At 44.2% G+C, this 23,379-nt stretch overlaps 2 protein-coding genes across 2 annotated transcripts; one reads left to right on the top strand and one right to left on the bottom strand.

The window, feature by feature from the left end:
- Positions 1–6,753: 6,753 nt before the first annotated feature.
- LOC100281984 (Zn-finger, RanBP-type, containing protein) lies at positions 6,754–10,224 on the top strand. The gene is given in 8 exon segments (NM_001154900.1): positions 6,754–6,842; positions 6,945–7,005; positions 7,898–8,016; positions 8,404–8,617; positions 8,703–8,770; positions 8,845–8,917; positions 9,481–9,593; positions 9,881–10,224. Coding segments are annotated over 8 exon segments (822 nt in total). The 5' UTR covers positions 6,754–6,827; the 3' UTR covers positions 10,040–10,224.
- A 197-nt stretch (positions 10,225–10,421) lies between these two features.
- LOC100383449 (uncharacterized) lies at positions 10,422–16,187 on the bottom strand. Its single transcript, NM_001397523.1, has 10 exons — positions 15,294–16,187; positions 13,979–14,076; positions 13,725–13,895; positions 12,492–12,592; positions 12,271–12,406; positions 12,032–12,082; positions 11,660–11,947; positions 11,322–11,556; positions 10,954–11,234; positions 10,422–10,870 (listed from the first exon to the last, which is right to left on the bottom strand). The coding sequence occupies exons 1-10, from the start codon at positions 16,096–16,098 to the stop codon at positions 10,649–10,651; spliced, it is 2,388 nt and encodes a 795-aa protein (NP_001384452.1). The 5' UTR covers positions 16,099–16,187; the 3' UTR covers positions 10,422–10,648.
- Positions 16,188–23,379: the final 7,192 nt, after the last annotated feature.

Raw genomic sequence — 23,379 nt, 5'->3', positions numbered from 1 at the left:
ATACCATGTTTGTCTGTATTGCTACGTTTAGCAGTGAGGACACGTGTCATCTGAAGAATCATCCTGGTAACTGGAATCTCAAGTCCCAGGCAAGTTGTGCCCTTGATCACTTCTTTTTACCCACTCATGTTCTAATTAATCATAATGATCTGCATAGGTTAATTTTGATGGGACCCAATAGGTTACCCTAGTTTGATTATCTTTATACCTTGTTTACCACTGAACTTTTTGGGTAGTACTTGCTAGTGCTTTATGTGGTTTTGGGTATGAAGATACATTATTCATGATTATACTTTTATCCGTTGTTATTTACTGTTCATGATAAGATCATTATGTTAATTGGAACATGGAGAACCACCCGGGAAAACAGTGCTACCACAAGGGTTTAATGGGACGCCCTTGGCCGATTAATTAGGAAAGCTAGTGGAAGACTACCTTACCCGAAAGGGGCAAGGGCAGTAGGGGAGTGGTCAGTGTAGGGAGGCCCTCGGGAGGATTTTGCTGCGATGGCGGTCCTGCAAGGGATTCCTGCATTGGAGCTTCCTATAAACTGTAGCGGGTTTTCTGAAGCTAGTGGAACTTTGTAAAGGCCTCGTAGTGTTACCCTGCCTCGCCTCCTCGGTAGAGGTGTATGGGAAGTCGCGATCCCTTGGCAGATGGGTAACATGACTTGTGGGTAAAGATGCGCCACCTCTGCAGAGTGTAAAACTGGTATACTAGCCGTGCTCACGGTCATGAGCGGCTCGGACACTCACATGATTAAATTATGGAACTTAAACTCAATTTGTCATATGCATTGCATCGCAGGTGAGTTTGTTACTTTTGTTCTACTACTTAATTGGGTTGGTATTTACTTATACTTAGTAATTGCTAATAAAATTTTGACCAACTTTAAAAGCAATGCTCAGCTCTAACCATCCTCTTTGGTAAGCCTTACACTTCACATGAGCTCCCACCTTTGGCGAGTTCATGCACATTATTCCCCACAACTTGTTGAGCGATGAACGTATGTGAGCTCACTCTTGCTGTCTCACACCCCCCCACAGGTCAAGAACAGGTACCGCAGGATGAGGCGCGTGGAGGATGCTGTGATGAGATCGTGAGTGGTCTAGGCCGTCGTCTCCCAGTCAACTTTGGGTTGCTGGATCGTTTCCTCATATGATGTAATTATTTAATTATTTTGTATAGAACTCCTATTATTTAGTAAAGATGTGACATTCGATCCTGTGCCATGATTCATCATATGTGTGAGACTTTGTCCCAGCACACCTGGTGATTATGTTTACGCCCGGGCTTTGGACCCCTAAAACCCGGGTGTTACAGATGTTTTGATGATTAGGAACCTTATAGAGGACCAACAAGGACTTGGGAAAGGCCTAGATGTTGAGGAGGAGGAGCAAGGGCGCCACAACAGGAAGGAGATCAAGTCCGACTTGGCTGCGACTCCATCTCGGGTTCCAGGACCAGTCTGCACTAAAATGGACGCCTAAGATGCATCCGGACTCCGATTGCGATGGACTTGATATGGTTAGAAAGATAAGGAGATTATCTAACCAACCCAACTGGTTACACCCTAAAATTCGTCCGGAGTCAACGGGAATCGTCGAAACAAGTCAGAGTTCAGATTCTGTTTTGGTGCTGCGACACCGTCTGTTGGGCCGTTGGACCGTGTATCGCATCGGAGCCCATTAGGGGCGAGTCCAGGGTCACGCATGCCCTAATACTCTATTTATTCAGCAGCCGCCGTTACATTAGGTTTGGGTTTTGCTTAAGTTTAGATCTGTCAAGAACAGTCGCCGTAGATCGGTTTGTGAGACCCCAACTTGTGAGCTTAATCATTCATCCGCAATATTATAGATTGTGTTCTTTCTTGTTCTTGCTTGTGTCTTCGATTCTCAGGCAGGAATTAGCCCTCATGGCGAGGTCAATCGCGCAGTGCATGGTTGATAACCAGAGGAGAAGTGGTGCTGTGATTGCGGGGTTCTAGTCATGTTGATTGGAAGCCGGATTGTCTGTGTGACAACTCCACCAAATCGATAGTTATCTTCACCTGACGGAAGATCGGGCACCCCCGTTCCTATCAAGGAGTGAATGCACTAGCTCTTGTATTGAATGAGAAACTCAGAAAACTTGGATGCTTGAAGTGGTGGTGGTTGGGGGTGGCTGCTGTCAATGGGCGCACCGGACAGTCCGCTGCACCACCAGACACTGTCCGGTGTGCCAGCCACGTCACCCAACCGTTAGGGTTCGGGAGTAGTCGACTGTTGGAGGCTTTGTCTTCTAGTGGCACCGAACAGTCCGGTGTCACACCGGACAGGCACTGTTCAGTGTCTGGTGCACTCTGACTCTGCCGCGTACTGTTGCACACTGTAGCGCTCGTCAGGAGCTGTTGCAGTCAACCGTTGCGCTGGATAGCCATTACTGCACTGGTGCACCGGACAGTCCGGTGAATTATAGCGGAGAGCACCAGAAGAAACTCGGGAGTGGCCATTTGGACTCTGTACGGTCCTGGTGCACCGGACACTATCCGGTGCGCCAGACCAGAGCACACTCGGTTTGTTTGCTCCTTTGAATTTGATCCCTACCTTCAATCTTTTACTAGTTTGTGTTGAACCTTTATGCACCTGTAGAATATATAATCTAGAGCAAACTAGTTAGTCCAATATTTGTGTTGGGCATTCAACCACCAAAATTAATACTGGGAAAAGGTTAACCCTATTTCCCTTTCATTACCCCCTTTTGAATGTCACCGAAAATGGAGTTGATGGGGTGGTCTCACTGAATTGCTTGATGGACTCTAGGGTGAGGTGGTGTTTGGTCTTGGATCTTGAAAGCATCTAGGCCCCTGGTTGGTTTTAGTGATTAATGACAACGTAATATTATATGTGACTAACGTATGTTTTGCAGAGACAAATGGTAAGTTAGGTCGCATTACAGGTAGAAGTACTACAACGGTGAAAACAATCCCAGAGATAAGAACTTGAAGCGACGGCTAAAACGACGAAACAAAAGGTGAAGGACTACGGAGTACGAGTGTCAAGGAGATGTGGACACTCGTGATTTAGTTAGGTCTTTTATTCTCTTTTAGCCGTACTATAAAGAGGGGTTGTCGATGAGTAGTTTGACCAAGAGAGTTCTAGTGTAGTGTTGGTGCACAATCACACTCACATACAGTGCTAGGTGTCACTCTAGAACTCACCCACAAGTTAGAACGAAAACCGATTTGAAAAACAGCTGAAAAACAAGAGTTAGGGTTTCTGGCCCTGGGGCACCGGGCTGTCCGGTGTGCACCGGACTGTCCGGTGCACCCTGTGCCAGGTGGGGCCAGGCTGGCCCAGGGAAGAGGCCTTCCCTTCGCAGAAACCCGAGAGCACCTGTTTCAGAAAGGAATTTTAGTGGCGCACCGGACAGTGACTGTTCACTGTCCGGTGTGCCATGAGTCCAACGGCTAACTGTCAGAACTAGCCGTTGGAAACGACCGTTGGCGCACCGGTGGCGCACCGGACTGTCCGGTGCGCCATTGCGCAGTAAGATGCCTGTAACGGCTAGTTGGTGGGTGAGGGCTATTTATACCCCTTCCAGCCACCATATTCAATGTCTTGCACTCCACATTTATTCCAGCACATTGCTAGAGCATTGCAAGCACCAAAAGCCTAGTGAGGAGATTAGAGAATCTTAATCCGCGTTTGTTCCTCATTAGCGCTAGCGAGAGCCACCTAGAGCACACACCACTTGCATTAGGCTTCTCTTGGTCAAGCGAAAGTCTACGGCTTGTTACTCTTGGTGATCGGCATCACCTAGACGACTTGGTGGCGTTGGGAGCTCGGTGATCACCGTGAAGATCTTGTTGGTGACCCGACTCAAGTTTGTAAGCGGTCTCGAGGGATCCACCGTGCCGGAGTGGCAAAGGATCATCTCGTAGTGAGCACTTGGTTCTTGCGAGGACCAAGGGGAGCGATACCCTTGCGCGGGTGCTCCAACGAGGACTAGTGGAGAGTGCCGACTCTTCGATACCTCGGGAAAAATTGGAGGAGTCTTCTAAACCTTGCTTTACATTCCGCACTTAATTCAAGCACTTTACATTGTGTATTTGTTTAGCAAGTATTTGAAGTATTGTCTTAGCATTGTTCCATTTCAAGTATCATATTCTTAGTGCTAGTTGTTGCGGTGAAGTTGGGCTCTTGCTTAGCTCTTGCTTAGGTTTTAATTAGTGTTGATTTTTAGAAAAGCCCAATTCACCCCCCCTCTTGGGCATCGTGTTCCTTTCAGATCTCTTGCTCATCCTCCTTTTCTTGCTCAACTTCATCTCCCCTTGATCAATGCCCTCGTCTTGAGGTGGCTCATTGTCTTCAATTTGATCTTCAACTTCCAGAGCTTGTTCCTCATCTTGTGTTGGTGTAGATGATTGCATAGAGGATGAAGATTGATCTTGTGTTGGTGTAGGCTCATCAGGAACTTGTGGGCACACGTCTCGAATGGACATATTTCTTAATGCGATGCATGGGGCCTCCTGCTCATCTAACTCATCAAGATCAACTTGCTCTACTTGATAGCCATTAGTCTCATCATTTTTATCATATGAGGAGAACCTCTTCTTCTCTCCTGTCATATGGTTTGTGCACCCGCTGTCAATTATCCAACTTGTCCCTCCAGATGCATAAACCCACAACAAAGATTTAGGCCTTGTCCTTAGGTACTCAAACGATCTTGGGTCCTTTCACATTAGAAGCAAGCACCTTGGACACCCAGACACAAGACTTTGGACTCTTGTGCATGTCTCCAACATATTTGACAACTATTTTGCCTGATTTGTTAGTTAGCACAAAAGATGCATCAAAAAGTCTTGAAAGACACCTAGGCTCATGAGATGCATCATCAATCTTTTTCTTAGGCATTTTAGTAGTTTTGTCATGAGAAGTAGAATGCCTAGAGCTAGATGCCTCATTCTTGTAGATATAAGCATGATGATCAACATAATGATATTTCTTAGCTTTTTTCGGTCTAGCCATTTTATGTGCAAGATAATTCTCAGGATAATACAATAGGTGTGATCTTGTAAGATACAACCACTCTCAAGATAATACAACTATGCACACATGCACTAAGGATTTGCGGGTGTCTAACCTCACTTCTAACCACTAGGGATATCCTAAAACAAGCGCTACAATAGAGGTATAACTAACCTAATCAATTCACAAAAGCATCTACACTAATCACCGAGTGATTCTTTGAGCACTTGGGTGTCTAGAGCTATATGATTGAAGTCTCAACTAAATTTCTATGTTTCTCATCTCCCACACTTTAGAAATGACTGGTTGTGATGGTATTTATAGTCTTCCATATCCAAAATGACTATTGTAACAAGGTAGACTTTTCTGCATAGCACCATACATGTCAGATGAGTTCCACACAACTAGCTATTGTCGACCGTTGAGCTTAGGGTATTCGGTGCTAACACCAGTGCGACACCAAGCATGTTCGATGAGTATAACCTGGCTTGATTGCATTTGCAACCTCTTTGAGTACCATGTCTGATGCGGGGTTCGGTGTGCTACCTGACACATTCGGTGCATTGTAAAATCACGCGTACACATTGCAGACCTTATTGGGTGCCCTATCCCACGTGGTGTTCGGTGTACATGTTTGTGTGTCCTGTATAGTCAGTTTCCGGTCCATTCTTCAGTACAAGCACTGCTCTTGTTTGGAGCAATATCCGATGTATCACCTCCGATGTACTTTACATCATGTTTTTTTCGTTCCTTCATGTTAATCGTTTGTGATTCTTTCATCTTGTACCTAGACTCTTGTATGATTTTGATAGATTTCCAACGACTCTTCTAACGTCCTACTTTGATGTGTTGATTTTTTTCGATTATTATGTTGCCTCCGTCTAAGTCCACATTGTATCCTTTGAGTCATAAAGAAATTTGTTAAGGAATCAAACATGAAAAATTGAGAATTGATATCCTTAACAATTTGCAAAGCAAATAGGCCCTCCATAATTATCTACGTATATATATACACGTGCAACCCTTAAATTTCAAAATTAAACAAAAAAGGTAAAATAATAAAATATAGGAATATATATTTCTCACACATATAGAATTTTAAATTTAATTGTTTTAAAATCCTAAACGTAGATAGTATGGGTTTCGTCAGTTTGGACATACTGTCCCAGGGATGATAATAGGTAAGATGAGCATACAAAGTTATAGTCATACTCACTAGAAAAAGTGTTCCATATCTATATCCATTATCCATTATAGATATAAAATTACGTCATACCCATACTTACCCATACTTACCACGAGTAACAGATTTCCATCGGGTACTATACCCACTAACATTATTATAGACATGATCATTTAAATCGCAAAAGCAATTACAAAATACAAAATGCTAAAATCCATAAAGATACTAAAAAATATATTATTTTTGTGATAGCATGACAAATTTATCGAATCCAACATAATTTTATCACAAAATCAACAATATTTAACATAAATGACAATATCATGAGCATGAGAGAGACGAGCCTCTTAATTCAAAACCATATATCATATGATTAGAATTTTCTATCGGTTAGTGAGTATTGAGCAAAAGAGAACATCCCACCGCACCCGAGTTTTGGTTACCCATTGTCATGGATGTTCATGGGCACACGGCCACCACACCGCGGCGCGTGGCCAGCGCAGCGAATCCATCCCCATCCTCATGATTATAAATAAATAATAATTTTACACGCCCCCTTCTCTCTCGATTTCTCGCGGAGCGGCCCTCCACCTTTATCGCCGCCGCCGCCGTTGCTGTGTTCCGTCTCTTCGCCGATGGCTTCGGCCAAGGTACCTTTCCCTGTTCAAATCGATTATGACGCTGGCATCGGCCTAGGGTTTGGCTTCTGAAGTTTTCCCCCCTTCTGTTTATGATCTATTTGTTTGGGTAAGTTCGGTGCTGCCCAGCAGGTGGAGAACCGAGGCGCGCTGTCCAAAAGGTCACGTAACGACGGTGAGGCACTTCCCCACTCTGATCTGTTGTTCGCTCGCTTGTTAGACCGGGAGTTAGGGTTTAGTCAAGTTGCAAACGGGAGATCTTCTCGTGCAGGATTTGCTCTTTTTTGTTTAGGAATTAGCGATTGATCAATCGCAAGGCCAGCTGAGGCATAATTGAGAGACAGGAGCGGCTCTAATAGATGCCATTAGGAGAATGTGCGCTAAAGCTGACATAGGTTCACCAGAGTCTTTTGTAAGGAGTTCGTCTCCTTTGTAAGGAGACAATGAGTTCGGGGAAATCGACTATGTTTCACTCTTCTACTGAATTGTTGTTGTTTTTTTGTTAGCTTTAGGCACTTCATGGTGGCAGTGGGTCGTCGTTACCATTTTAGGGCTTGTTCGGTTAGCTCTCAATCCATATGGATTGAGTGGGATTGGGTGGGTTTAAATTCCAACTAAGTCAAACTCTTTCTTAATTTTTTCCAATCTCATCCAATCCATAGGTAACGGGATTAACCGAACAAGGCCTTAGTCTATCCGAGTCCTCATGGATAACAATTTTTAGTTCTATAAGGGGATATTTCATACTACCATGCCTTTTATCTAATTTGATTCTGATTAGTACCTTGTTAGTTACACTCGTGGTTAATCTTATGCCTGTCTAAAGTACTTGCTGGAGTTTGAGAGGCCGTCACGTGAAGGCGGAAGGATGATTTTGTAAAGCTATGTGACACAATAAAATAGCTTCTTTCTTTGTGCAGAGTTCATGGATGTATAATGTATTCATTGAACTCCCTGGGTTAAATGTATTATACTGTCTTCTTTTCCCACCCCTTTTGAAGGGAAACTAATTACAGCCTTGTTTTGCCTGAGTCTTGTTGGTTAAGAAAAAGTTCTACTATTTTCAGTGTCTGTAAGGGAGGGGGACTGGAATTGTCCTCAGTGTGGTAATGTCAACTTCAGTTTTAGAAATGTTTGCAACCGTGGAGCCTGTGGTGCACCCCGTCCATCACCGAGTCCAAGTCCAGTAAGTTGTCATAGATTTCCTCCCCAATCCCCATGTTATGCCATTAATGATGTGTAGTGTCAAATGGGACATATGTTAAACACTGGAGGTCTGGGGCTTTGTTTGGTTGTTTCCCCTTCCTTTTTCATCCTGGGACACTACGTGTGCATACGTATTTTATTATTCATTCATAGTTTCTACAGATTTTCTACTGTATATATGTTATACGAGCACCCGCTACCATCTGCTAGTCAAAGAGTTATGATGAATACTTATGACACTGATTGCTTAAAAAATGATGTGTTTCATGGTAGCCACGTGAAAGGGATATGTTTATGCATCATGTCTGGGTTATCAACTATTCAACTGATTGAGATGTCCTTTTATTAACTTATGTTTGTTTTGCAGAGAATGATGTCAGGACCTCCTGCTTCTGGATATGACCGGTCACCTCTATTTTACGGAGGAGGTGGTGGCGCCCCACCTCCAATTCCGCTTGGAACTGGTAGCTATGGTGCTCCATATCCACACCTTGGGATGCGATATGGCTATGGTCCACCAGTAGGACCTCCTGGTTCATACGGTCTTTTCTCTTCATATGGTCCACCTGGGCCAATGAGTGGTCTGTGTTTCTTCCACACTTGATAATTACAGCTATTCAACATTAACTTGATTGGCTTAGGTTTATTTTATTGTAATTGTTGTAGGTATGGGATATGGCCCAGGACCTGAGCTAGGCCGATATAGCTATGGGTTTAGAGGTTCTCCAATGCCGGTTTGTCTTCAGCAAAACCATAAACTTGTATTGTCTTTTTTATTGGGGGATTGTGATCATGTTTTGTCTAATAGGTTTCTAGTCCATGGTCTGGTGGAGCATTAGCTGAAAACAATGACAACATTGCTTCACGAAAGCGCCGTGGAGGTAAGTGATAATGTCCTTTTCACATCGTTATACTTTTGATTGCATGTATTGTGTTTCATCAGGGTCATTGTAGTTTAATGGCAGCCATTGATTAGTGATTTGACCCTGATGTATAACAATTATTTTGATGAACTCATGGTCATGGTATGATATTTAACTGTCTTTAAAATGTTAAGTTTTGTACCTTTTCTATCATTTGATTAGCTCAGTCTGGAACTGGCAGCATTTTTTGGCATATTTATAGATCATATGGTATGGTTATGCTTGCATTGTCAGCTAATGAGAGTGGATAATAGTTTACCACTTTGGTGAAACTGAAACATATTATCATTTAATTTGTAGCCTTTGGGTATCCTTAGCCCAGAAGTAGGTTTATTAGTTAATCGTTCAGTACACAGGCCACTATGTTGAAAATTGCATGAAGTAAAAAAAATGATCAGCCTGTTCCTTTGCAGTAGAACCATGTTTATCATACATTCATATTTATTTATTGCAGTTCACTTCCCCCTTTGCCAGTTTTCTCGTTCCCATTTCTGATTCCTTAGCTGTTTTAAAAAAATTAGGCCCTGATGGACTTTCTGAGGGTGACTGGACCTGTCCCAAATGCGACAACATTAACTTTTCCTTCAGAAGCACTTGCAACATGAAGAAATGTGGAGCCCCGAGGCCAACTCCGGTAAGCATGATTACCCCTTCCTTGAACTGCTGTCAATACAGCCATACTACTTGTAATCTTGTATTTTGTGAACGACAGATCTTTTAATGTGTTCATATTTTTATATAAGATGGTCCTGTGTTCCCTTTTTGTATTTTCGTATATACAGTATAAATAAAGTTTTTTTTGGACGAAATGATTATGACTTCTTGTGACCTTAGCAAGGCATTTGAAAAAAAAAATAGTATATGCAAATCGCTTCCTTTTAATTTTTTGTTTTGATGTAATCAACTGTTCTACTCTCGTAGGGAGGTAACACGAGCTCATCTCGCAAGGACAACAGCAATAAGGAAGCCCCTGAAGGAAGCTGGACCTGCCCAGAGTGCAACAACCTGAACTACCCATTCCGCACGGTGTGTAACAGGAAAGGATGCTCGTACAGCAAGCCAGCCCCGGCGAACAACTGAACCCAACCTTCGCGCATCGTCGAGATATTGTTGTACCCGTAGATTGTATCCTAGTCGTGTGCAATCTTTGAACTGCACAAAGATGTTTGTGCCTGGAGACGAGAGATTCGATTCGTTACGCTTAATTTACTATTATACTTTTTTATTAAATGATGAAAACTAGGGAAGAGCATTATATCTATAAACTCTTAGTAGTCTGCTATACACAGCAATTGACATCAATTGTTGCAGCTCTCGAGACATTAATCCTTGAACCACGCAACATGTTCTCAAACTCAAGCGTCAACACAGACGTAACAGCTCGGATTGATAGAATTCGGCTCATGTGAAACTTGGAAAGGTATTGTACGATTATTCCTATCCATGAGATTGAAAAAAGATTATAAAAAAATTTGACTTTTTTAATTAAAACCCACTCAATCCATGTAGATTGAGAGCAAAACGAATAATCTCTAACTGTTATTTGAACGTAGTATTACTACAAACTTACATTACATAGCATAGCTCGTATAACGTGTTCCCTCTAACATGACCATAACTTTACATGGGTATATATATAGCAGGTACCAATGGAATAAATAGAATCTTCACCGCCACTCCTAAGAGCTTTCAGATGCCGACACACTTTGCCCACCTGAACCAGCACGAAACCTTCTCCGGCAATCGGTAGGGTTCCAATGTAGCAGGATCCACCTCGAGGGATTTGGGATCTGTCCAAATGTACACACCGCGCTCTTGTTTGCTGCCTGGCACTGTGTTGTCAAGGATCAACGCGACAAGGAGAGCCACCACAACGTTGATGGATAGGAGCGCGTTCACTGCATAGTTCAGCTGCAGGACAATTTAGACTGTCAGTAATTCGATTGACGGGAACACATTCTAGCTGCACGGGTAAGGAAGACAGCAGAGCTCACCCCGCTGCTGGCTGTGTGAACTGGCCCACTTGACGCTGCAGCATATGGAAGAAGATAGCTGGGCAAGATTAGGTTGGAGCTGGGTTCATACTGCTGAAAGTATGCGGGTATCGACAAGGAGATGAACAGGGTAAATCCAACTATTATCATGTTCCTGGAGCTTGCTGCTTGGGTGTATCGCAATGTGGACAAACCAAGCGCGACAATTAGCGCCCAGGTGAAGCACAGAACAGAGGCGGCCAAGGCAAGAGGTATAGAGGCTAGGAGAGCTCCGATTTTACCTACAGCCAAGGAAGCTCAGCTTTAGGAAGTCCACACTTCATAAAAAAATGATGGGACATAATTGCAGTATAGAAGCCGCATCATACCAAAGAAGGAGAAGATGACTAACACGGCTGCCCCAAGCTGCAAAGCCCTCCTGCTGCCCATTTTGGTTGTTTCGAGGGTGTGTATGTTCTCTGTTAACGTTGTCGATCCTGTACCTGTACCCCACACTCCAGCAATAAACGTTGAAACCCCTTCAAGCCCAATCGCTCTGCTGACAACTCCACGTGTTGGTGGGCTTAGATTTACCAGCAGTGACGCCGCATGGTACGATGAAAGCTGCATATGCACAACCATGTCAAGGCACGCTAGCCATCAAGCATCCAAAGCATTTTTTTACACTTGCAGATTAGTGTCTGTTCTGCTGAGAGAAACTACTCACCGAATCAACTGAAGCAACCAGAGAAACTATTATCATGATGATAACCGTCTTGAAATGGAACGTTGGAGGGCCCCATTGGAACGGATAGGGAACCCTCACCCAGGCAGCAGTTTTCCACGCAGTAGAAACATCGGTACGGCAGCGCCTCATGGTCTCTAAATGCCTTCTGCATGAATCCAACAATATGTTTGAACTGGGTATGTTTGAGCTGCAGCCTTTGAAGTTATATGCTCCACCAGCAGTTAGAAAGAATGCATAAGCCCATACAATTGCAACACTGAGGGGCACCTGCCAATACATACATCCCAGTGTAGTCAGCACACAATCAGCTACCCGCACTAAGGGTGTAAAGGGAGAGGATTAGAGAAGTACCGCATAGACAAGGAAGATATGGTTGCCAAACAAGGATATTTTTCTCATGTACTGAAATGGATAAGTACATTAGTCAGTAAGATATAGAGCGATACAAGTCAGAAGGGGGGGGGGGGGAGGGGACATGACCAGTCAAAATGATTTAAATACAAATAGGTATTAAGAAAACACAGGCAAGGAGACAAAACGGCAAGATCCGATTAAGTTTTGTTCATCAAAAGAGAGCTGCAAGGATATACCAAAGTGCACAGAAGAACCAACAGAATGAGGGGCATGCTGATTTCTACACAGCTGCCAGCCTGAGGGAAACCATAACTAAAAAATGCCAAACCCACTGCAGCAATAGTTGGTGCCACCACTACTGGATTTATTAACCTGTAAAGTCAGGCATTGAACATATTCAGTTTCTGTGAGGTGTATTCTAGATTGTAGAGTTCTGCATTTGTGTTTCTGGACATACCTCAGAAACAGTGACATAAGACCAGTGTATCCTAATATTATCTGGAACACTGAACCAACAAGTATAGCCCCCTGTAGTTCCCTCATTATGTGCTTGAATTTCTGCATATCATACGAAACACATTTAAGTTAACTGAGTAATGTTTGTATTAAAAAAAGTGGAAAGCTTTCCCACAACCTACAATGCTAAATCCTGATGACAGGTTTGACTGAATGTTAAACATAGTTCAATGCAAGCTCAGGCCATTCCAGAACATAACCTCGCATACTACGAAGAAAATATCAACGGGAATTGGATCAACATCAACACATCGTTACATGAAGATCTTGGCTGCTATGTAGGTCAAAGCAGATCTCCTTTGTATCCTTATAGTAGAACCAGGGTCATTAGGGATTTAGGGAGTAAAGATGAAAAAAGTTCAGGAAACATGAACACTAAACTGATGCCCTTCTGTGAGAGACAGTGGTTCATGGGTATTTGGTAGTCTGGATACACATGAGGTGAGTGTCACCCTGACAATAGATGAGGGCAGGCAAATTCAACCGCCAATTGACTCCATTCATGGGTACAAAAGAGCTTGGAATATATGTCAAAATTTACTAATTTAGCTCACAGCACATGTATACTTTGTGAAAGAGCTCTTTTGTTTACTTCCTTCAGAGCTATCATGTCAATTTGCAAGGTTTATAAGAAATTACTATCAACTTCTAAGGCCAGACACCAAAGTTATCTCAAGTTCCATTGTCTGCACTCTGCACCATTATCTGACCACCTGGTACACAAAGGGGATGTTTGGTTTAAGGAATCACTATATCCAAATTGAGATGATGTATCATGGGTTCATTCCTCAAATTTGGTGGGATGACCCCATTCCTCATATTAGTACTAACTAACTATTAGGAATGAGGTGGTGATGGATCAACTCATTCCATTCCACAAACCAAACAAAAATAGTGAGGAGTGAGAAGATGATGGACTAGCTCATTCCTCAAACCAAACGCCCTAAAAAAGAAGAGATTGCCCCAGGAATCCTCCAAGCGATTTAGCTCCGATGGATCTCCCCTTTTCAAACAGACCCCAAATTGGATCCTAAATGCACTGGCGTTTATATCCAACAATAAGTTGACCTTGACATACTACATGATTTCACCCCATTTGAATCTCTCAGAAATCCCATATGATGCAGGACAAAAGGTGCAGGTAAAGTAACATGGGGTCTGGGATGAATCATACATTGTCACTAAGATTTCTGAACTCCTCGGAGTTCGCAATTACCAACGCTGGAGCCAAATATACAAAGGAGCTTCCTTGAATCAGTGGAAGCCGAGAACCCAAAAAAGTATGTAGTATTGTAGTAAGACCAGAGACTAATAACATGGTGGAGATGACTGTTGCAGTATCCTCCTGCCACATTAAAGGAATTCATCATTTGGAGGTGGTTTTCAATGTAAATAAGTGCAATTAAGAAAAGAAGGAAAGCTTCATACATCAGAACCACCCATTGTAGGTACGAGTATCAAAGGACCAAAGACAAGTGAACCAGCTATTGACAAGTAATGTTGCATGCCATAAAATATTAGTAGTGCTGCAATTGGAAAAAGAAAAATATGTCAATAGTTATCACAGCAGTTATAATTGGATTGACATCAAATCAAAAAGTCAAAGAATCACATATCAAATATGGCTAATTATTTTCCCTTAGTTGATAAACTACGGAAGCCTTCCTACCAAACTTTTCCCTCATAAGGGCTTGTTCGGTTAGGAGTGGATTAAAGGGGATTAAATCCCTTGCTATGCAAAATTAGATAGAAAGGGATTTAATCCCCCTCAATCCCCTCTGCCCGTGCAACCGAACAAGGCCAAAGAGGGATCATGACAACAAGGAATGGGTTCTCTCAACCACTACATTAACAAATGATCTAACTCATACTGCTCCTACAAAAGTGTGATGTTCTGTTTCATCCTTCGCCAAAGTAAAGTGATGTGAAGTTATCAGCAAACCTAAGATGTGTTTTTAAATCCTAGACCCTGGCCTTAAATCAGGCAGGGATGGGATGACAGGTAAAAGGACTCCACACCGCTAGGCTCTAACCTTAGTTCTTTTATTTCCTAGGACTAGGAGTCACAAGATGGCAGATGATGATACGGGAATATGAGATATAAATCCTGTCAATATGTGTATGATAACACCAAGATGGGAGATTATTTTCCAGACTTTTGATATTTAGGGGTCATCAACAGATCGATAAAATGGTTTGTCTCGTTCCGATGTTTCAACAGACCTACAGCTATTTCCACGAATCAAGTAGTATCGAAGTGCCAATATGTGGCGATGCATCCATGATACAATCTAAAAGAAATAAAGAATGGATGCATTATGTGTAGCCAAACAGCAGAATGGACATCTAACTTTATTGATTTTCCAGGTTTCTTATACTCAGAAATGCTTTTCAACTATTATTGCTCCAAGAAACGACCAGTTTTAGTCAACTCACATTACAGATCTCGTTCCATTTTCAACCTTTTTTTTCATTACTCACTAGTGGAAACACATTGACAACTATTTTGACAAAAACTGACTTGGACGAGTAGCAAATAAGTGGACACGAACTGAAGTATAAGTATGAAAGCTATCACTATCAGGAGGACTATTAATTACTCTTAGAACATCACTATCATGGAGGCTCGAGAGCAACAAAAAATCGTGTGCGCAAAATGCAGGTTGCAGTTCGGCATTATGTTAGTACATCTGAATGGAATAAGGAATATGAAGCAAAACAAGGTTGAGAGCAGCGAACTCACCCCACCCTGGGTTATCGGTTACACCGCACCGTAGTCCCGACGCCTCATACAGCGGGGCCGTCTCGGCCGCGGCAGCGTCGGCAGCTCCCTCATCCTCGTTCGCCCACTGTTCCTGGTAGTACGCAGCCAGCTCGGCGTCCCTCTCCTCCTCCTCCTTCTTCCTCCTCGCCTCGGCCTCCTCCGCCTTCCGCTTCGCGTCCGCCTCCGCCTCCTCGGACTTCTTCCTCGACTCCGCGTCCGCGAGCGCTCCGTTCCCGTTCCGGCCCGCATTGGCCGGCGTCTGATCCATCTCGACGCCGAAGTTCCTCCTCCTGGCGTCCCCGCGCGCGCGCCCCTTTCCCGCGTCCGGTTCCGCCTCCTCGCGGCCGAAGCCCGGTGGGATCACGAGCTCGCCGCGGAGGTCGATGCGGCGGCGCGGGCGTCCGCCGCGTCCGCGGACGGGGGCGGGCCCGCCGCGCTCTAATTCCAGTGGCGGCGCGGGAACAAGGTCGTCCTCCGTGTCCGGTTCGGGTTCCCGCTCCCGTGCCGGCGGCGGGCGACGCGAGGAGACCGGGGGAGGCGGCGGCGGCGGCGGGGCCTGCGGCGCGGCGGAGGAGGCGAAGGAGGAGTTGGACTCCCCCGAGAAGAAGGCCGAGGGGTGGAACCCCGTGCGGCGCGCCCAGGAGCGCAGCTCCCGCGGGTTGTGGTCGCGGTTGTTGCCCATGAACGGCGGCACCCGGTCGCCGTCGCCGCCTCCTGCATCACCCGCTCCCGCGCTGCCTCCGCCTGCGCCCCCGCGGCCCGTGGTCCGCCGCGAGCTCGGCATCGCCGCCGCGCTGCACGCTCGAGGGGGCTGAGCGAGCGGAGCAGCGGAGTGGAGTGGTATGGAAGCGAAGCGAAGGCAGCTACCCGTACAGACGACTGAGAGGAGAGAGAGTGAGAGGTACCACGTCGCTTTTACAAAGCGGCAGCAGCCGTTGGGGGCGAAAGGCAAAGGCGAACGTTGTACTTTGTCACCGACGTATGGGCCCTACAGGTACGGCATACTCTGGGCCCAGCGGCAGGGAGAGGTGGCAGTTGGTGCGGCGCGTGCTGGTTTATTCTGGGTGGGTGCGGTGCGTGGCGTGGGGTGGTCGCGTCGCGTCGTGGCTCGTGGGGGCGTGGCAATTGGCTTGGTTGGGGAAGAAGCGGAACTGCGAGCAGAGAAGCGCGTTGCGTTTGCGGAGATTTCCATGTAGTAGCAGCATAGATTAACCATAACTGTGAAAAAAAGGAATTCTAGGTTCATAAAAGAACAGCGATGTTCTAATCAGCACTAATCACTGGTGTGAGATTAATTTAGGTTCACTAGTCATTTTTCCTAGGGCTGGTTAATCAAGTTTATCGGAGAACAAAGGGCCCGACCCATCCACCCACTCATTTTATTTCCGACGAAGGACAGTGACGGGCTCACGTCTGCCATCTCACCAGTCACCGATCAGCGTGGATGCGGCGGCCATGTGGTCGTTGTCTGCACGTACGGGGAGCTGCGTCACCAGCCTGTCGGTTGGGTTGGGCGAGGGCGACGGATGTCGTCGTTGCACTAGATTATTTTCGGAGGCTGCAAATGTACATATTTTTTTTTCAAAATCTTAAAAGTTTATCAAATATCTATCTCTAGAATATTTTTTTATCCACCCACAAATCAAATACAACCCCATCATATAGATTTTAGCTTGGTGACTGTCCATAGGTGATCTACCGTATGCGCGGATCCAACTCTAGCCGTTATCGGCCGCTGACCATTATGTCTTTAATGACGGTAGTCTTGGCTGGTCAGTCAGCAGGACCATCGACTGGTTGACATGGTCGGTACCGACCATGGTGGGACGGATTGGTCGTTACCTACTTTGGCATTGGAGTATGCACCATTACTGAATAGGCTGTTGGATCTTTTATAGGCTTGGCCCATTTATTAAATAAACTCTATGGTGTATAATGGTGGAGAATACCAATAGTACCACATTGAAAGTCAAAGGGTCTTTTGTCTTGACTTATATGGTGGGATTTATTCCACTTAACTTGAGAAGTCAAGAAATGGACAAGGGCGTGCCACACGCGCGCGCGCCGCCGCCGACCGGGCGTGGCAGGCAACCGCGTACGTCAGCCGAGTGACCATGTCACTTCGTCAGCCAGCCGAGTGACCCTTCTCCTTCAGCTGCCGACTCATGGCATAACTCGGCTAGAGCTGGCCGACTCTTGGCGTGACTCGGCGACCTTTCTCCTTCAGCTTCCCTCTGCGAGAGGTTAAATAGAGGAGCACCCCTGTCACTCGGTACACGCGAGAACACTTTCAGAATCACAGTCCAGCCGTCGAGTGAGGGTATTTCCATCTCGTGATTCAGCGAGAGGGCAGGTGCCTCCGAAGCCGGTGCCGTTCGAGACCTTGCACGGGGGATCGGCAATTAGGTTTTTGGGGAGCGTCTACGCGACTGACCAAAACATCTCCAACATGACAAAAGAAGCTGGTCAAGGATCTGGATCATCAGAGCGCATCGGAGGGTATGATCATTTTATTTACTTACTGTTTTGTGTTCTGGATATTATATATGTTTCATATATTCTTCTATGCTGCTTCATATGTAGGAATAATTTTATCTTATCTGTTCTGTCTTATTGTAATATGATAGATCTGTCTGTTTTAATTTTACAGTCATGTTGTTTGTGTTTCTATCTGTTTATTTTCATTTGTTCAGTCAGTATACATGTTTATCGTATTTATATGATTTATATAATTCACATGCTCTATGTTCTCTTGATTCATATTGGTATGGATCAATTTAAGATCACGATTTCTATGGTTAATTATTTATTATATGTCATCATCATAATGTTAATTTATGGAATTAAAATAATACGGAAAATGCCTATAATTCTAACATTCCAAAAACCTAATGTTAGGCATTTTTCTGTCAGAGGTTTTGCTGCTGTGCTAAAGCATGATCCTTTTGACGGTAAAAACTTCTTGATATGGAAAGCTAAGATGGAATTGTGGCTAACTGCAATGTCTTGTTTTCATGCCGCTGAGGGCAAGCCTGCCAACTTACCTCCTGAGGATGAGGCTAAGTTTAAGGCTGAAGACAACCTCTTTCGAGGAGCAGTAATTAGCGCACTGGATACTAAATTCCAGAAATGTTAGAAATATAGGCATTTTCCGTATTATTTTAATTCCATAAATTAACATTATGATGATGACATATAAAATATGTTTAATCATAGAAATCATTATCTCAAATATATCCATAACAATATGGATCAAGAGAACATGAAACATATGAATCATATAAATATAATAAGCATATAAACATGGAACATGTATTATTATGGAACAACTGAAAATAAACAGATAGCAACATAAACAGCATGACTGTAAAATTAAGACAAACAGATTTATCATATTACTAGTATGATCAGGCATCAGACATGTTATGATATAATACGACAAAACAGATTGAATAAATTTACGGCTATAAATAAAACAGCAGGTATGAACATATATAATTTGCAGAATGAAAAACAGTAAGGAGATGAATTGATCATACCCTCCCATGCGCTCCGAGGATCTAGATCCTTGTCCAACTTCACTTGTCATGTCAGCAGGAGGAAGACTTTGGGCAGTCGCGTAGACGCTCCCCAAAAACCTAATTGTCGATCCCTCGTACAAGGTCTCGAACGGCAAGGGCTCCGGAGGCACCTGCCCTCTCGCTTCTCTGTGCGCGCAGAGTCACGAAATGGAAATACCCTCACTCGGCTGCTGGACTGTGTTCTGAAAGTGTTTTTCTCTTGTGTACCGAGTGACAGGGGTGCTCCTCTATTTAACCTCTCGCAGAGGGAAGCTGAAGGAGAAAGGTCGCCGAGTCACGCCAAGAGTCGGCCAGCTCTAGCCGAGTTATGCCATGAGTCGGCCAGCTCTCGCCGAGTCACGCCATGAGTCGGCAGCTGAAGGAGAAGGGTCACTCGGCTGGCTGACGAAGAGACAGGGTCACTCGGCAGACGAAAAGACAGGGTCACTCGGCTGACTTACGCGGTTAGTGAGTGCTAAAAATTAACACAACCACACCACGCCCGCTCGCCTGCCTGCCTGCCTCGCCTCGCCACGCCACGCCACGCCACGCCCGGCCCGGCCCGGCCCGGCCGGCGGCGGCGGCGCGCGCGCGCGTGGCACGCCCTTGTCCATTTCTTGACTTCTCAAGTTAAGTGAAATAAATCCCACCATATAAGTCAAGGCAAAAGACCCTTGGACTTCCAATGTGGTACTATTGGTATTCTCCACCATTACACACCATAGAGTTTATTCAATAAATGGGCCAAGCCCATAAAAGATCCAACAATCCCTACCAAACTCTAGGGTTTGTAATGATGAAGTATCAGAATCACAATCCTTTGATATACTAGTGTTTCGATGGAGACTGTTAAGTTGAACATCCATCTAGAATAAGAGTTTCACTCATTCACAACTGACCAATGGACTAAGCCTTGAATTGACAGTTTTGTGCGAAATAAGATTCACTCAAATCCTTTGCTGATACTAGGCTGCAAAAGGGTATTCCCGCTGTTTAGAAGCATATAAGTCACACTTCAGTGCCTTTCATGAGTATTTAGGGATTACCCAAGTCCCATAGACTGTGACCAGCAGTCTGACTCATATAGGTGTATTCCTCAAAAGATGTTCTGTAGGACAACATCTCACCTTTATAAGACTCTTGGAATACATTAAGGTAAATACCATCCTGCCTTACAGATAGGAAAGATGTGCATCAGAAATGAGTTAAGAAAGGGATCTTTCCTCACAACCTACTCCTAGCTTGTTTCTCCACTCTACTTCACGGGATCTCCGATCACATAGAGCAGGTTACCACTAGAGTAGATCTCACATGGGTCTCATACCCATTTCCCTCGATGCACTTTCTATCACATTGCGTGATAGACCCTTAGTGAATTGATCTGCCAGATTATTCGATGTGTGGACATAATCCACAGTTATAACTCCGGAGTTTTTCAACTTTCTGACAGATTTCAATCTCCTCTTAACATGCCTTGTAGACTTCATGTTATTCCTAGAACTGTTAACCTTTGTAATCACCGTTTGGTTGTCACAGTTCATGGAAATAGCCGGTATCGGTTTTTCAACTACCGGTAAGTCCAATAGGAAATCACGAAGCCACTCGGCCTCAGCCCCAGCAGTGTCTAATGCTGCGAGTTCTGCTTCCATTGTAGACTTCGTTAAGATAGTCTGCTTGCAAGACTTCCAGGAAACAGCGCCACCTCCAAACAGAAACACATATCCGCTTGTGGCATAAAGCTCATCAGCATCAGAAATCCAGTTGGCATCACAATAGCCTTCCAGCACTTTTGGGTTTCCGGTATAATGAATACCGTATGTCATAGTACCTTTCAAATACCACAACACTCTCTCAAGAGCACGCCAGTGATCATCTCCTGGTTTCGACACAAACCGACTTAGCTTACTCACAGCATAAGAGATGTCTGGCCTTGTTGCACTTGCAAGGTACATGAGCGAGCCAATGATCTGGGAGTATGTCAATTGATCCCTTGCTATTCTCCGATTCTTTCTTAATAGCACACTGGGGTCATAAGGTGTTGGAGCAGGATCACAGTCACTAAAACCAAAGCGACTCAATACCTTTTCCACATAATGGGATTGTAACAAAGTTACCCCACCATCAACTTCTCTAACAAGCTTGATGTTTAGAATGACATCAGCCTCTCCCAAATCTTTCATCTCGAAATTGCTCGATAGAAGACTTTTAACTTCCTCAATCACATTGAGATTTGATCCAAAGATCAAAATGTCATCAACATAAAGGCACAGCATAACAGACTCACCCCCACCATACCGATAGTATACACACGTGTCAGATTCATTTACAACAAAGCCAGCTGCTGTAAGAGTATTATCAAACTTTTCATGCCATTGCTTAGGTGCTTGTTTTAGGCCATACAGTGATTTTATCAACCTGCACACCTTGTTCTCTTGACCATCCGCAATAAACCCTTCTGGCTGATCCATATAGATCTCCTCATCCAACTCTCCATTTAGGAAAGCTGTCTTAACATCCATCTGATGAATGATAAGACCATAAGAGGCTGCCACGGCTATTAATGTGCGAATTGTAGTCAATCGAGCCACTGGTGAGTAGGTATCAAAGAAATCTTCACCCTCCTTTTGGGTATATCCTTTGGCCACAAGCCTTGCCTTGTACCTCTCAATTGTACCATCAGGCCTAAGCTTTTTCTTGAAGATCCATTTGCAACCTATAGGTTGACAACCATAAGGACGGTCAACGACCTCCCAAGTTCCATTAGACATAATAGATTCCATCTCACTCCTTACTGCTTCCTTCCATAAGTCAGCATCAGGAGAGGAATATGCCTCACTAATGGTAGTTGGTGTGTCTTCCACAAGGTACACTATAAAGTCATTACCAAAGGATTTTGCAACCCTCTGTCTCTTGCTCTTTCGAGTGACTATAGTGTCATCCTCCTCAGGGATGTGCACGTGAGAATCCTCAGCATGATCTATAGGAATCGACAGTTCGTGCTCATGGGGAATTATAGTCTCATGACTTATATCACTAGGTGTATTCTTCATGGGAAACTCATTCTCAAAAAATGTTGCGTCTCTTGATTCCATGATAGTATCAACATACATATCAGGCACATCAGATTTTATAATTAAGAACCTATACCCAGTGCTGTGAAAAGAGTACGCAAGGAATACACAATCAACAGTTTTAGGCCCAAGTTTACGCTTTTTGTTGATTGGCACATTCACTTTAGCCAAACAACCCCAAGTGCGCAAATATGAGAGATTTAATCTTCTCTTTTCCCATTCCTCAAATGGTGTGATCTCTTTGTTCTTTGTTGGAACTCTATTCAGGACATGACATGCTGTCAAAATCGCCTCACCCCACCATGCCTTGGATAATCCCGCTGTACTCAACATGACATTCACCAAATCTGTTAGAGTGTGGTTTTTCCTTTCAGCAATCCCATTGGATTGTGGTGAGAATGGCGGTGTCCTCTCATGAATAATACCATGTTCCACGCAGAACTCATCGAACACATTAGAGAAATATTCTCCACCTCGGTCGGACCTTAAACGTTTTATTTTCCTCTCAAGTTGGTTCTCAACTTCAGCTTTATAGGCCTTAAAATAATTGAACGCTTCATCTTTTGTTTTTAAGAGATACACATAACAAAATCTAGTGGAGTCATCTATAAAAGTGAGAAAGTATCTTTTACCACCTTTGGTCAAAATTCCATTCATCTCGCACAGATCAGAATGAACAAGTTCTAGAGGTGCCAAACTCCTCGCCTCAGCAGCCTTGTGAGGCTTGCGGGGTTGTTTTGATTCAACACACACATGGCACTTAGGCTTTTTGACCAAGTTAAATTTAGGAATTAAATTTATATTTGCTAACCGCATAAGACAGCCAAAGCTTGCATGACAAAAACGTGAATGCCATAAATCCGACTCATCAGAAAAATGAACAAAATTCACGAGTTTATTACACACATCATGCAGAGATAAGCGGAACAAGCCTCCGCAGTCATATCCTTTACCAACAAAAATACCATGTTTAGACACAACACATTTATTAGACTCAAGAACAACTTTGTATCCATCTCGACATAGCATAGACGCGCTAACGAGATTCTTCTTGATAGAGGGCACATGCTGCACGCTCTTCAATGACACCGTCTTTCCCGAAGTAAACTTCAGAATGACCGTACCAACACCAAGAACATGAGCATGTGACCCATTTCCCATTAACAAGGCGCCAGACCTCCCGACCTGGTAGAAATTGAACATAGAGGCATCATCACACACATGAATGTTTGCACCACTGTCCATCCACCACTCAGGTGAATTACAGACTGAAAGAACAAATGGTAAAGAATTACCATACCCAGATGTTCCTCCTTCAGTTTCAGTGGTTACAACATTAGCTGATTTCTTGTCTTGAGTGAACTTGCGATCAGGGCACTCTCTTGCCCAATGTTGATCACTGCCACAGACAAAGCATCCTCCCTTTCCCTTGTT

Source organism: Zea mays, chromosome 7 (assembly GCF_902167145.1).
Source record: "Zea mays cultivar B73 chromosome 7, Zm-B73-REFERENCE-NAM-5.0, whole genome shotgun sequence".
NCBI classification, from domain to species: domain Eukaryota; kingdom Viridiplantae; phylum Streptophyta; class Magnoliopsida; order Poales; family Poaceae; genus Zea; species Zea mays.
Note: the sequence above shows the minus strand (reverse complement) of the source record. Positions and strands in the feature narration are given on the sequence as shown.

Coding starts and splice junctions, on each gene's coding strand:
- LOC100383449 (NM_001397523.1), bottom strand. CDS start 16,098: ATGCCGAGCTCGCGGCGGACCACGGGCCGCGGGGGCGCAGGCGGAGGC. Junction 11,948..12,031: donor ATATCTTCCTTGTCTATGCG/GTACTTCTCTAA, acceptor ATGTATTGGCAG/GTGCCCCTCAGTGTTGCAAT. Junction 11,235..11,321: donor AGTCATCTTCTCCTTCTTTG/GTATGATGCGGC, acceptor CCTTGGCTGTAG/GTAAAATCGGAGCTCTCCTA.